Source organism: Dermacentor variabilis, chromosome 1 (genome assembly GCF_050947875.1).
Source record: "Dermacentor variabilis isolate Ectoservices chromosome 1, ASM5094787v1, whole genome shotgun sequence".
Taxonomy (NCBI): Eukaryota; Metazoa; Arthropoda; class Arachnida; order Ixodida; family Ixodidae; genus Dermacentor; species Dermacentor variabilis.
In genome coordinates this window covers 111,072,518-111,087,744 of record NC_134568.1, presented here as the reverse complement: position 1 = coordinate 111,087,744, position 15,227 = coordinate 111,072,518, and the positions used below count along the sequence as shown (strand labels likewise).

The 15,227-nt window shown below is 47.7% G+C and overlaps 1 protein-coding gene across 3 annotated transcripts in view; it reads right to left on the bottom strand.

Moving 5' to 3' along the window:
* The window catches only part of Lamtor3 (Late endosomal/lysosomal adaptor, MAPK and MTOR activator 3), a 75,884-nt gene extending 61,284 nt beyond the window's left edge, over positions 1–14,600 (bottom strand). For 2 of the 3 annotated variants that reach the window (XM_075692936.1, XM_075692945.1), the window contains exon 1: positions 14,500–14,600. In XM_075692936.1, coding sequence (XP_075549051.1) covers positions 14,500–14,574 — 75 coding nt within the window. In that variant the 5' untranslated portion in view covers positions 14,575–14,600. The remainder of the gene's footprint in view (positions 1–14,499) is intronic. The other variant, XM_075692928.1, reaches the window with a different exon arrangement.
* Positions 14,601–15,227: the final 627 nt, after the last annotated feature.

Below are 15,227 nucleotides of genomic sequence, written 5' to 3'. Positions count from 1 at the left end.
AAGGGGGGATGTGGTGGGATTGCTTTTTCGTATCTCCCACGCCACGTCAAGTGGGAGACACAGCGAGCGGCGGCAGCATATAGTATGCGTCTGTCATTGAAGATGCTAAATTGTGATTTGATGTGTAAACAAGGCCAGTAGCGAGATGATCAGGTGGTGTTGTGCTTGGAAGTGTATACAAGACGAGTCCCGAGATGATCATGTGACGTTGTGCTTGGATGTGTTTATTGAAGCGAAACTCTCTTTGCCTCTTCCTTTGACTTTTACACTGCGTCGTCGGGTTGTTTTCAGAAGGAGCGTCGCAGAGAGGAAAGACGACGCGAGAAACTCGTTTGGACGTTTCTATCGCATCGCATCTGCCCAATGCCCTCTGGAGCTCCCTGGGCGTCGTCACATTAGTCTCTCGGCAGCTGTAATTATCCGTGACCACCCCAGAAAAAGCATTGCAGGTACTGTAGCGCTTACCCTTCTACTAGCGTGCAAGTACAGATGGAGGTAGATAGAGTGGTAGAGAGAGAGAGCAGGGAGAAGAAGCAGATAATGGGTAGAACCGATCCTACCGACGCAGTCGCGAAACGAGTCACTCTACGTTCACATACATGGGGGAGGGAAAAGGCGACACGACAGCCGGTTGCGGGCGAACTGGATAAATTTAATTTCAAGCGTATGGTACAGTACGTTCCTTCTAATGCTGAAAAATAAACATTATGCAAACTTGTCAAGCGGACAACTGACGCAGGGCGTGCAGACGCAAAGCCTCATTAAAGGGACACTAAAGGTTACCATGAAGTCAAGTTAAAGTGATAAAGCAACGCTCTAGAACGTCTAAGGTGTCAATATAATCGCGAACAGAGCTTTAGTAACCGAGAAATTGAGGTAAATGCATGACACGATTTTAGACCCCCCCAGCGACATTCCAGTACTAGCCCGATGACGAAGGCACTCCTCATAATTTATGTCACTAGTACTCAAATACCCGTATTAAAAAGATAATTTCAATAGTTTATAAGACGGAAGAAAATGCTACTTGTTTACTTCTATTCGATTCTGGGAAAAAATAACATTTTGACGTTACCCTTGAGTAGTATGGGTGATCGAGAGGTTCCGTTTTCGCTCTACTCTGCGCGCTAAACTTTGCGCCGCGCGCGCTTTGGAGTTTCAGTTGTTTCGTTATCGCGTCGTGCTGCGCTGATTCTGCTGGCTCGTGAAACTTTCATTTGGAAAACGCAGCGAGAATGCCACGTCCATGTGATGTCGTGGGATGCGCGAACGGTCCGCGAAACTTGGCCAAGGGCAGTTGCAGCTTCGAATCCAACGTTACTTATCACTGTGTGCCAACGAATGAACCTCTCCGTTCGAAGTGATTAAGTGCCGTAGCTCTGCCACAGCGCGATGGCAAAGAGCCGAAAAATCGCATAGTGTGCTCGCTGTGCTTTCGTCCAGAGGATTACGAGTTCAAGGCCGACTTACTGAAGTCGTGGGGAGTGCCTTTCAAAGCAATGCTTTCCCGTAGCGCTGTTCCGTCGGTCTTGCCTGCATTCTCCGAAGCGCAAGAACAACTGCAGGTTGAAGACGGGGCGCGGTGGGTGCGGCATTTGGTTTTCCCGAAAAAAGAAAGCTACAAATCTGCGAATATGCACAGCCATGACATACAGTTGCCGTCGTAGTAGTATGCAACGACGCCGGCAGCGCGAGCCCTCAGCAGCAAGTAACGTTCATCAGTGCTTAAATCGCTTAAGTCGAGCCCAGCATCGCGAGCCACTGTGCCGTTGTCAGGGTCGTCCATTGCAACGAGCGTCAAAGTTGGCGTCATAAAATAAAGAACCAGCTTATCGCCGCGCGCTTTCCCTTCCGCTAGCCACCATAGTTCCGCTTTTGCGCTGCTGTCGGCTCTGTTTCTGGCCGCGCGTTTGTGTTTTGCGCAAAAAAGCCGTAGCGCCATCTGCGGGCGCCATTTTACTGACAGACGGCGCAACGTCACTATGAGACCATTACGTCACCGCTCCTCGATCGGAGGGCGGGCTGTTTGAACTTTGCTAGAGGTACGCGGACGCTTCAGAACGCATTTTCTCTTATAATAAGTCTCTTTTTCGCATGAAACAAGCGTTTCGAGGTTTCTGGGATGGTATTTCAACAGTCCACGTTGACTTAATATTAACCTTTAGTGTTTCTTTAAATCACCGTAGGATCTAGGTGGTACTAGGGAAGCGGTCACACGTCAAATCAACACTTCTGCGCCTGCCGCGGTAGTTTGCGGCCATAGCATTGCTCAATGTCGAGGGATTGATCCCAACCGCGGCAGTCGCATTTCAATGGGAGCGAAATACAAAAACGCTCGTTCACTTACATTTAGGTGAGCGTTGAAGAACACCAGGTTGTTAAATTTATTCTGCAGTCCGCCACATAGGCGTGCCTCATAATCCGATTGCGGTTTTGGCACGTACAGTTTTAACACTTCTGCCACGATGCGACGTGCCATGTGAGAAAATGACAATGATCAGCGCTCTCAAAGGTTACGAACAATGGCGCAAAACAAAGCCTCAAGTAAACACGTCTGCCTGTGTCTTCTGTGCACTAGGCGGAGAAACAGCAGTGGTGCACGCAAGGCACATCGAATCACCACTCTCCAATTGGACTAAACGTTGAAGAAATTAAACGTCCGCCGTCAACAATTAACTTCAATCAAAGCCAACAGCACAAAAAGCTTCGCTTACCTCGATTCCCACAGTGCGTGGGATCCGCATAATTTATTTATTTATATATTATACGTACTCTCAAAGCCCGTAGGCGCTACAGGAAATAGTGGAAAAAAGAATGCAGAGCAATGAAATACAGGATTAAGAGATGGCATGGCAAACGGTAGCCTTGAAACGCGAAGCATCCGGAAAAGTGGCGACCCATGCAGAAAGGCATAGTTCCAGTCAGTGCACGCGCAAAGTTAAAACGAGTCATCGTACGCGCATACACGGTGAGTAACGATATGAAAAGGCACGTGATGTTGTGCTGGGAAGATGATACGTAGAAGACGACGCGAAAATAAACCGGGGGAGCTTCTTGTGCCACCCGAGATCACGGCGTTTGGACTTCATCCTGGGAGAACGCCAGATGTGCTCCTAGGCGTGGTCCTAGGATGGAGTCCAAACGCTGTGAACTTGGGTGACAGAAGCCGCCCAGGTTTATTCTCGCGTCGTCTTATATACACTTCTAAGCACATCACCGGATAATCTCGAGTCTCAGCGTGTATACACATCCAAGCATAACAGCATGATCAATGACAGACGTAGCTGTCGATGCTCGCTGTGTCCCTCACGTGGCGGGGCACGTGAGATATGACAGAGCAAGCCCAGCCTCTAGGTCAGCCTGCAGAGCAATGTTTCCTATTGATCGAAGTGTCATAGAGAACATCCCCATAGATTGTTTCGTAATGGAAATATAGTGTACTCCGAGTTAGGACGTCGGAAAAATTCTTGCATGTTATTTGAAGAAGAAAAAAATCGGAAGGAACGAGGTTTCTTGGCAGGAGTTAGTATGCACGAGCCAACTCTACCGCATACATGCATTGGCCTTCATGCAATGGAGCTATACTGAGGTATCAACTAATGCATCGAATTATATCTTAAGATACAAATAACGAGCATCGTAACTGTTACAGTTAGCTCACTAGCATCTGGCATCTCAAATACTTTTCCGCCTCAGTATCTGTATCACGAGACAACCTGAAGGTATCTTTTCTCAGGCCTGGATCCTTCAGTGCACTTTGCTAGCGCGTGAGTCACCGCGCTGCACGTTACGTCACAGGAATACCTTATCGCTGAAAGTGATCGATTGAGAATAGGGCCGCAGCGGTGCAGCCTTTTCCCACAGTCGACTGTGCGTCTGCTCTCACGCGCGCGGAGTTGCATGCGCCAAGTCTACTCAAAGCCAATGCCTGGCAAGACGAAAAGGGTGCGGCAGTAACGCTCAACGCTCTCAGAAGCATTGGGCTTTCCACAAGCGGAGGTAGGAGGGAGATTGTAGGGAGCCAAAGGGATTACGTTTTCAGCGTACGTCTGTGCGCTGAAAACGGCGGTAAGAAAGAAAGAAAGAAAGAAAGAAAGAAAGAAAGAAAGAAAGAAAGAAATAAATAAATAAAGAAAGAAAGAAAGAAAGAAAGCGAAGGAGCCTCTAGACCGATGACCGAGATGGTGCAACAATTCTCGCACGGCTGACTGATGCTGTGCTTCAGCTATCTTAGGAGTGCTACGATGTGGCGAGAGCGCGCGCACGCTGAGCTTGCAACTTTGCTCTAATTGGACGTTCTGTAGCAAGCTTTGCAGAGAACCGCGTTGCGCGCCATCCAGGGTGCGTCTCGCACGTGCGGTGGCGACTGATGAACACGGGGAAAATAAAGAGAGAAACAAGAGCAGATTAGATTGGAGCACGGTCACAGAGAAAGACTCTATGGCACGGTCATTACACGGGGAACCCGAAGCAGAAGAGCGCGAATTGTCGAGCGCACTTGGCACAGCGGCAGCTGCCGAGTAAACGGCACGCAGGAACCTTCGCACAAGTTGGTCGTGCTCTGAGGGAAGAGAGTCCGAGGTGGAGTTACAGCGGCAGTTGTGCGTTGCCGTGGAAATGCGCCCGTAGGGTTGGCGCTCGTCATTTGCACGTATCGTCAGCACAAAGTGAAACGCGACCGGGAAAAAAAATGGGAATCGCGCTCACGCGTGCTTACCCAGGAAGGGCACTATAGCATCCCTGCGAAGCTAGTAGCTAAACGTGCTGCAGTCCCAAAGCTCTGCGTTTGATCGGAAAAACGTCAATATCTGACTCACTGGCGGCTGTGAGAACGAAAGGTGCGTTCTGACTTATTTTCACTCGGCCGTTCAACCTGTGGCGATAGTATGTTTTCCGTCTATATATGTGTTGCCGGTGTGCTGGCGGGTTCTATTTTACCAACGTTAAGTATTAACACGCCTTTATAGTTTATAGATTTATTCGCGCCAAGGATGCCTACCGTTTCGTGCCCTGAAAACAACCCTGCACGCTAACACAAAAGTTCCAAAGTAGCGAACACAAAATGAGCAGAGAACACTCATGGCAGCTACATAGGTCTTTTCAATGTATGCCACTGGGCTGGGATGCATGTGTGTTTCGCTGTATTGCAATTCTGGCCATGCATTGAAGCTTGTCTACTTTTACGTTTATGGCAGCTTGTATTGCATGGGAATGCATTTGGAACGCGTCTCTGCGACTTAATGACACCTCTCGTCGACAAAAAAATGCTAAAACAATCAAATATTACCCCTATAGGTCACTCCGCTATAACAATGCTGATGTGCCGTGTGACGTGATGCTGTTCCCGCTTGTAAACATCACGGATTATCTCGTGCGTATCACGAATTTTGTGACGCGAGGCAAACTAAGAACATACAAGGTGATGGAGGCGCACAATTGTTTAACCAGTGAATAGTTGCAAGAACTAAGACAGTTTGACGACGGCAGGGTCGTTGTCGCCGGTAGGGTTGCCTGCGTAATGTGTCTCTGAAGCTTGCATGAGCCCATAGCAAATTGCGCGCGACAATTTTCTCGTAAAGATGATAGCTGCGCTTTTGGGTTTATTAAGTTATAACTTTATTATATACGCGAAAACCCTGCAGAACCGATCTCACAATGACTGTTTACGTTAATACGTTTACGTTGAATGTTTACGTTAATGCGATTATCATTCAAGCAATGTACCGACACACCGTCAACACGTCATGCATGAAGCATGTAGGCCGCCGGGCTCCTCTATCGCGCTTCGATAATGATGATTTTTATGCCATGTCATGAATGTCGCGTCAATAATATCAGGAGTGCATGTTGTTCTTGTGATGCCATGTCATGGTAACTCATGCACGTCATGTCATTGTATGTACATCCTGATATGTATCTAGTCAAGGAAACGACCACGACTGCATCACGAATAAGAGGATGAATAGATAGATAGATAGATAGATAGATAGATAGATAGATAGATAGATAGATAGATAGATAGATAGATAGATAGATAGATAGATAGATAGATAGATAGATAGATAGATAGATAGATAGATAGATAGATAGATTTGTGGTAGAACGCCTCAGGGACAGCGGTTTACGACTTCTGTTGTATAATCAAAATTTGCGAGGTGGCTCAATAAGAAGCCCATTAACGGCGTACCCTGTAGGAACACGGACAACACAGCAAAACTTTCTAAAAAGGAATAGTTAGAAGGTCATTTAGCGTTTATCATTATTATTTTTAAAGATTTGGCATCATGTTATACTACTGGCGAGCAACTTAGAGAACATCAAGTGAACGCATTTACACTGCCTCCCTCGTAATATGCTCTTCCAAGTGCCTCAGAAATAGGTATGCTATTAGGAAATATGCTAGCAATCTTATTTAGTCGACATTCAGCTGCAGCTTTCCCTCGAGCAAGAAGTACTCTGTGTTCGATGTTCGAGAGCTACAAACAGACGCACGTCGTCGGCTGCGCTTGCATCGACTTTGTACTGAAAAAAATAAAATAAAAGACGATGCCAGGACGAAACTCACGAAATTCGAATTATTCCAGAAAAAAATAATGGAGCCGGACACGCCGTGCAATGCGTAGGGCAATTCCTGTGGACCATTAGAGTCGCAGAATGGACGCCAAGGCTACACAATGACTGTCTATGTCGCTGGCCCTTCGCGATGCACGGCTTTCCTCGAGGATAAAAAAAAAATTCACTCGTCCGCCAGCGTTGTATCGCCAACCTAAAGAAAAAGGGACTTTAATCACGGAACGTAGGCAAGAGTGAATACTGCTCGTTACACAGAGACAAAGGGATTGAGTAGCGCCACTTCCTGGAATAGTACGTTTCTCGCACTTCATATACAGACATCCGCCCCAACTTATATGCAAGCTTACGGTCACTCTGTCGTCAAAGTATCAAGAATAAGTGAATGAGCTCACACTTTAACCAATGTGCCGAAGAATGGGTGACGGCAACTACACCGACAGCAAGAATGTTCAAAACTGAACGTTTCGTGACCGTCCACAGAGTAAGCGACTGTATAGCGATAATAAGTCTTCGCTGAAAGCTTTCACAAAGTACAGAAAATCTACGTTCCAAGCCCCCCTTGTGCAAAGCATGAACAAATCTATCGCGCTTGAGCACACCCACGAGTCATTAGACAGAAAATGAACAATCAGAGAGAGAGTACACTGAGGAACATTACTGAGTTAGAAACATGACAAGCCGCTACTTCAATGTGTTTGCTAAATAAAGAACGAAGAGGAAAACACAGTGATCGTAATTCAGTTTATAAACGGAAAATTTGGGCAGCTTGGAATACATGTCAAGCCCCGCTTTTAGCACAAGTATCGTATAGGCTGTTCGCACCGTTTGGACAAGGCGTAAAAAGCTCCAAAAGCGCTTACATGTCCTCTGAAGCTGTAGCCAAAGATTCGTGTCATCTACCGAGTCACCGTCTGCGATATCCGCCGAAACAGAGGTTTGGTGAGCTGCACCGGGCGTCATGTACACCCGTTGTAAGCACGGAGGCAAGCAATGAACGCATTACCACGTGATTACACATGGCGGCGTGAATAAACATCGCCGTGAAAAGGCCTACAAGAGTTTGCGAATAACCTGCACCCATGAATAAGTATGCTGCGATTCTTTTTCAGCCATCGAGCCACTGACATGCTGTAAGGAGGCCGGGGACAAGACTTAATGACTAACGACATGAACGAACGAACGAATGAATGAATGAATGAATGAATGAATGAATGAATGAATGAATGAATGGTGAGCAGTAGGTGACATGTAACCGCTATAAAATAATTCGGCGGGTAAAGAACACGGAATCGTGAAGTATAAACAGCCACCACAGCCCCGATGCACGGAAATAGATCTCCCAACCGAGCCAACGGAGACGGAACTGAGAAATGGCTTGGAGGAATGAGGCGGGGAGTCATGCGGAGGCCTCCAAATTTTGGTCTTGGAACGACCGAGACCGGAGACGAAATACGGCGAGGACGTGCCCTGGGAAAAGGCTGCACGGCATCCAGACGCTCCGGTTTCGCTGGACCCTTCCACCCTTCGTTTTCGCTCAGAAAACGATCGTGGTACGCTTGTCCGTGCCTTGTGTATAAGTGTTTTTCCGCGCCATTAGGGCTCGAGCGTCACCGCTTCTCTCTTTTATGGGGCGCGCGTGCACTATTTCTTCGCGTAGCTTCAAGCTTGCACAGCCGAGCTCGAGCCGGAGAGTAATCAGGAATGTTTAACCAATGCTTGGAGGAAAAACAAAATTGATAAAGCGGTACTTTCGCGTAATTCACAATAAAAATAAATTACAATAAATTCACAATAAATTAATCAAAGCAATTCTGCAGAAATCCGGCAAGCGGAGGTAGTTTCAAGAAAAGCCAAGTTATATTCTTCCTTCAAATTGTGGTTCAGAAAATGCTACAAATGCAGTCAACTGGGGACATCGACCAATCTGTAATTCACATAAAAAAAACTAATAGTAAGACTTGGGTGAGTTCGCGTATTGCATCCGGTATGGCCGCTATAGATGTGCATGCGCTCTAGCGAATGAGCTGAGCATTTCAACCAGTAGAAATTTTAGCGAACAGATAAGTTCATGCGTGGGGTTCATGGGTGCACGAACGGCATCCATTGTTCAAGGAGGTTGTGAGGCGCCATCCAAGGCGACAGCGAATGAGAATCACACGGCGAAATTTTGTGTTTACATGGACTCTGGTTGGCTCACTTCGTAGGGCGATTGCCGCAGCTTATCCCACTTCCGTTCGATTCTCGGACCAAGGCAAATGTTTCGTTACAAATGTATCGGCAAGAAGTGAAAAAATGTTACTGAAATTAATTTGTGAATTCGCATATGGTAACGTTTCCACCCGACTGGACCAGAAAATTCAAACCTTCCTGCTTTAGTTGAATGCAAGGTAACATTAGTTGAAGGTGAGCACAAACTTTCTGTCTTTTTGTTTGTGTGTTTTTCAGGACACATCGTCTACGGTGGGAGGCAAATTGTGCTCAGCCAGGGAAGGGCAACTACCACAGTTCAGATCTTAGATCGCTAGTTGATCTTGAGACTGCATCTCACCCTCAGCCACCTCTTGCATACAATTTTATACCACGATCTGCCACTAAGCCTATAACCTCGAGCCGTGGCCGATACTCCTTGCTGTTCTAACCAGCAGGGAGTATCCTGAAGCTCTTAGGCTCGTTTCATACTTTCATATAACGCGAGTTGTAATTTATGCGTACTTGAACCCAACTTGCGATATGTCACTTTTTTATACCTTTCTTTATTACTGTACTTGTTAATATTACATGTTCCGTAGCTCTTCATTCGTGAAACCATACCCGATGTTTCTTTTTTTTTTTCAAGCATCGCAATTTATCGATGGACAGAGAAGTAGCGAAGAGGATGCACGGTGTTGTGCCATGCCACGTGCCTATCATCGAGGCGACGGGAGTTGCCATGCCACGTGCATATTGATTTGTCGCGGAGAAGCGGGAGCTTCTCCGCGACGAATCGAGAATTCGACGAGGGATACTTCAAGGAGCACCCAGCCATCTCCGAGACGAATCAAGAATTCGAAGCGAGTGACGTCAGCACCTGCCCCGACTGGTTGCTGCCTAAAGCCCCTCCATCCACGCGCCACCGCCGCTCGTGGATAGAGGGGTTTTATTCCTGCCGACGATGAGTCGCCAAAGGCGACTTATACCCCTGTCACACTGGACGTTGTCATTCGGTGCAACGAGTGTCATTCGCCCGCGAAGGTGCTACACTCGAAAAATTAATGTCATTTGGTGGCGATATGAATGGCACTTTGCTGTTTCCTTTGCAAGTTGCTTTGTTTAATTACATTAATTATTCTGTTCAATATTCAGTAAAATTTCACGCCAATAAAAGCTTATCGGACATCTCTGCAATTAATATTCTTTTTTTGTGCGTGCATGTGTCGCACAGTGAAGGCCCGAATGCTCGCTTCAAGCATCGCCTTGCACAGGGTCTCCCGTGTCGGGCGCGCGTTTGTTTTTCAGACACTGCTGCGGTGTTGAATAGCGCGTGCGCACTGCGTTGAGTGGCGCTAGCAGCGGGCGCCTGGCGCAGCACACGGGATGTTTGGGTTCAGTGATCTTTTCAAGCAACAGGCCAGCATCTCGCTACGGGCAGTCTCTGTTCTTTCGGAGCTCTCGCTAGACCAGTCGAATTTCAGCGCCGATGTAATGTGCTGCAATCAACAATTGGTTTGGCGCCGCTCTGCATAAGCAAGCACTTGACATTGACGATATGGGAAACCTACACAGTGTTTGGTAAACATGCAGGTATGCGTTACGTTCAGTGCCATGACGGCGTCTGCATCGGCCGCCATCTCCGAAAATCTTGCACTTGCGCAGACTGCAGGGCGGCCTGTCCAGCGACACAGGGACGTCAGCAAAGCAAGGGACGCTTTTCTGCAGAGCCTGTCATTGAACGCCTAGAACGTCATTTGCTCCTTCTCTGCGCCGAAGTCTCCACGTTGAAACAGCATACCTGGACACGCGTAGCGACACAACTGAATGCTCGTTATTGCGAGTATAAGCCATGTGAGTACGCTACCTCCTATGCTGTGGAATGGCGTGATTTGGCTTCAGCAAGCAAGGCCAAAGCGCGGGCGCACCCTTTCTGGCTTCCGTCGGTGTGTGATGGTCAGTTGTTGGGGCAGTGTATTTTCTGCACGAGCTTTGATTCATTGTTCTGTGACGAAGACTTTAGCCGAACGTGAACTTTGCAAAAGGTATTTCAGGGCAATATACGAGGCCACCGCGAGGGCCGTGGAAGCTTTGGAAAGTTAAAACTAAGCATTTCCTTCAGACGAAAACTGTACCCGTCGCACTGAACTCCCAAAGAACCGAGACACTACCTGATGGTGCAGATGTTCCTAGTCGGCGAATTATAATAGCAGCTTTAAAAAAATATATTCTTAGTGGTGTCAAAGGTCACCCTGCTGCATTCCCCGAAAGGATGGCATCTCACAAAGAAACGGTCCCAAGGTTATTGTTTTCGGTGACAAACCAAGTCGTTGCACTCCAGCGTAACAAAACATATACACAAAACTAACTAGTTGTTTCCAGGATAGCTGAAATACAGAATATATATAATTTGAACAATCACGATCAATAGTTTGGGCGCCAAAGGTGCCGCGATTAATTTTTTTTTTCGCAGCCTTGGCATTCCGGCTGAAATCAAGAGCGCACGTGTACGCGCGCGTGTTTGACCAATACAATATATTAAACCAATTCCAGGCAGCGGAGCAGCGCTTGAATACATTAAAATTTTTTGCTGGTGCCGTGATCACTAAACTTCTGATCGCGAGTGTATATATTAACGCCAAGTTAACCCCCAACTTTCATCCACATAGCAAACAGAACAAAGCCACTTTGCTGCTGCCAGTAGTAATTTCTCGCTGTGAAATTGAAACTCGGAAGTATATAGGGTGTTTCCTTCTTTTTGCAGAAAGAATGGTAAAATAAATCAAATTTGGTCGTTTTACGTACCAAAGTCCTGATCTTAATATAACGCACGCCGTATATGTGGGAGACTCCAGTTTAATTTTGACCATTTGGAGTTCTTTAACGTGCACCTAAACCTAAGTACCCCCCGCCCCCCACGAATGTTTTTGCATTTCGCCACAATCGAAATGGGGCCGCAACGGCCGGCACAGAACTACCACAGAGCAACGGAATGAAGCAATAACACTGCAAAAAAGAAAAAAAATGAAAAGAGAATAACGAAAGGAAGAAAGAGAGTCACGGCTGTCCATTGAAGTTTCGGAGGCTGGTAGGTGGGCACATGTGTTTTCGTGTGCGTGACGGGCCTTCTACGAAACCTCCTAGTCAGCCTTCCTGCATAGGCGAAATTCCTCGCGCGAAGATAAACTTGGCGCAGCCCTACGGAGAAACAGCGGTGGCCAGGAGGGACAGCCGATTGTTTGCAGAAAATCAATAAAATAAAAAATGATGACGCCACCCGATAGGACATGAACATTCCATAAAAATGGCGCGACACATTGAACAAGACTGACGTCTATATCTAAAGCTGGCTTTTCAGCCCAATGATCCAGCCAGGCCGAGCACATAAATATTCGCTCCCACATTTTAACTTGCCGGTGCCAAATCACGTTAGGAGCTGCACATTTGTGCCTCATGATAAGCGCCAACTTTTCCGACGGGAAACCACAGCATGAGTCATGGAAACGGCTTCCTCCGCTTGCTACAGAGAGTGCGTTACGGCACCACTCAAGGTTTCAGCGCCTGTGCTTTGTTCCTCCGCACTTCAAGCAATAGTTTCCTTGAAAATGCCACAAATGGGATCGAGGAGTGCAGTTTTTCAGTTGCTACGATCGCGCCGCGATCACACGACAAACCCTGTGAGATTAGGAAAAAATTTTCAATGACGCCATGTGCAAAGTACGTCGTCGCCAACTCCCGTCTCTGGCCCATCTTTCGTGTTAGAGTTCGCGCCGCCAATAACATATTTACGTCACTAAAGACCTGACACTGATTCCAAGATATGGTGACCTGCGGTGTCTAGCGAGCGCCACTTGATCTCGGAGGCTATGGGCCGAATGGTCCAGTTGTTCCCTTCATATTTCCATACAGGGGTCGCGCCTTCACAGGCATATGTATCGCTGGAAACTCAGCAAAAAACAAGCTGCCCTTGCAGGGTGTGGAGTTCCGCAAAGAAGCACTTGAACAATGTGAATGTGGGGACGTGAATATTAAGTATAAGAAAGGCGACGAAATTTACGACGAGGCGATGCGGTGGCACATGGGAGGAAGGTGCACATATGCTGCTGCATGCAGTGCACTCGTCTGGCACCACTACAATCCCACAAAGGGCGCTGGCAGGGTTACTACGTCTTGTTCTGGAGCAGTAGAGAACAGCACGTGGAGATGCCTCCACTTTTATTTTCTTCTTGCCGTCATGGCTAAAATATTTCGTTGTGGAGGGAAACTCAACTGGGGGTTCCGGAAATGGGTTAATGGTATTCAAGAAATGATAAAAGTCAACTGTTGTATCGCAAGAGAAGCTGAAATACGACTGCAATAAAAAGCGTGCAATAATATGAATGACACAGGTGTGCAAAAAAAAGAAATGGCATTTCGCCCGAAAGGCCAAGCGTCGATTGCGATAGCAAATTAGGAGGCAGCTATACGAAGTAAGGGTGGTAGTTTTATCGGCCCTAGAAACTTGTAAACATTCGCTGACTAACTAAATTGGCAAACATGGTGCCACGCGCGCACGAGCAAAGCTGAACACATCTCATTCGACTACCGCGGAAACTCGCTGTCAAAATGCTAGAGTGAGGAAGCGCGGCAGCAGCAGCGAGCGAACTCACCTTCGTGCTGCCTCTCACTTCAACGCGAACTAAGTGACGAAAACACCGCACACACGAAGCTGTCAGCACTCAGTCCCCCATCGCAGATCGCTTTCAATATAGGGTCCACGCGACCGCGCCATACGCAGCAGCAGCCCGAATAGAACGCCTCCATCTCGCCTTCCCCTCCAGCCGGTGTCTAGCGAGCGAGATTGAGCCGCCATCGTCGGCTCACCCTAGCACGCTTTCACTCGCACATACAGTAATACGGTGAGCGGGGACGATATTATCACCCTTGGACCTTACACGGAACTTCACGTCTACGCCGGCGGAAGAAATGGGTCTGTAGTGTCCATACAATTGCTATCACAATAACTTGGAATGCCCAAACGGTTGAGAGCGTGGTGCAATAAGCCCCGTTTCCGGCTACTACTTGTATCCTAGTCGGGAAGAGGCGTTTTTCAAGCTGCTGAAGCTCACGCGCATCCACGTCGAATGAAGAATCTGCTTAGCATTCGCAGCAATGTGCATTAGGAGTTCATGAAATAGTGACAGCTCAAGCCTTGTATACTGTTTGTTTCCCAAGCAGGCGAACTGAGTATGCGCTTAAAAGCCATCACTAATAGCAGAACTGTAAGCTATACTTCACTTTATTTCCTTAAGGGCGCCATACTTAGAACAATACACAAGGGGTCGGTGTAACACAAAAAGATAATTCATGAGGATGACTATGTCGCAGAAAACGTCATGACTGCGTCAAGAAAGATTGATGGACCGGTGATAGCTGGCGATGCTACACCACATGTCGCGCTATCGAGACATCGTGTTCAATCCATACGATCACGCTTCTCGTATTATCTGATCAGAGCGAAGGATGATAGTTAAAGAAAATATGGCATACACTTAGGACACAAAAACATATGTCTACTGACTCCAACGATCGTCTGCTTGTAGTAACTGCTCACCGCAATGCTGACCCGTGTTTACCGACACACACTCTTTCCCACACAATTTGCATGCGGTCCAAATATATACCCTTGCGGGCTATGATTCGCTCTCTCGCATTTCTTTTCAGCGCCGCTGTGGTAGTTGAAAACAAATGAATACTGACCTCCAGTCCTGGTCCAAACTCGTCTACCGGCTTCATCCATCGCGAGAACAGAGACAACAGCTGCGCTTGCGCCATTGTACTTGAGTGCGTGCGAGTGTGGCGTCCGTCCAGTAAGTGTCACTTGCGTTCGCGGTTCGCCCGTTCGGCGAGGCAGTGGCGCTCTCGTCGAGTGACAAACTTGAGCTTGCGCTCCCTGTATCGTTCCTTCCCTCTCTCTCCCCTACCAGATTTCCGCCAATGGAACCCATCGCTGAATAGTAAAACATATCCATGCAGTGATGCCAAAATTCTAGGAAGCGCGTGTTCTGGGAAGGCAGTCAATGATGCATCGTGGAATACCATTGTTGACCGCGGAGCGTGGAAGTGAAGTTTCCCGCGCTCTACGCCTATTTTTTTCGAAGCACCCGGGGTGTTGGATGGCACGGCATCGTGTGACGGGCATCCGGCGGCGTACACGTGATCCCCGCGGGATGCGAGCCTTCCGTCGCCGCGAGCATGTCTTTGTTCTCTCGCACTTCGCGTCCGTCTAGACAGTCGCGTTTCGTCTGGATGCCCGAAATATTTAGCCACTTGCACACTGCGCTGAATGAACAGGTACGTTATAGGCTTGTAGGTATGCTGCAATACACGATACGGCTTGTACTTTATTAAAGCGAAGCTTTCTTTGCCTCTTCCGTCGCCTTTCCCACTGCTGCTGCTGCTGCCGCTGGTGTACACACCACGTTGGG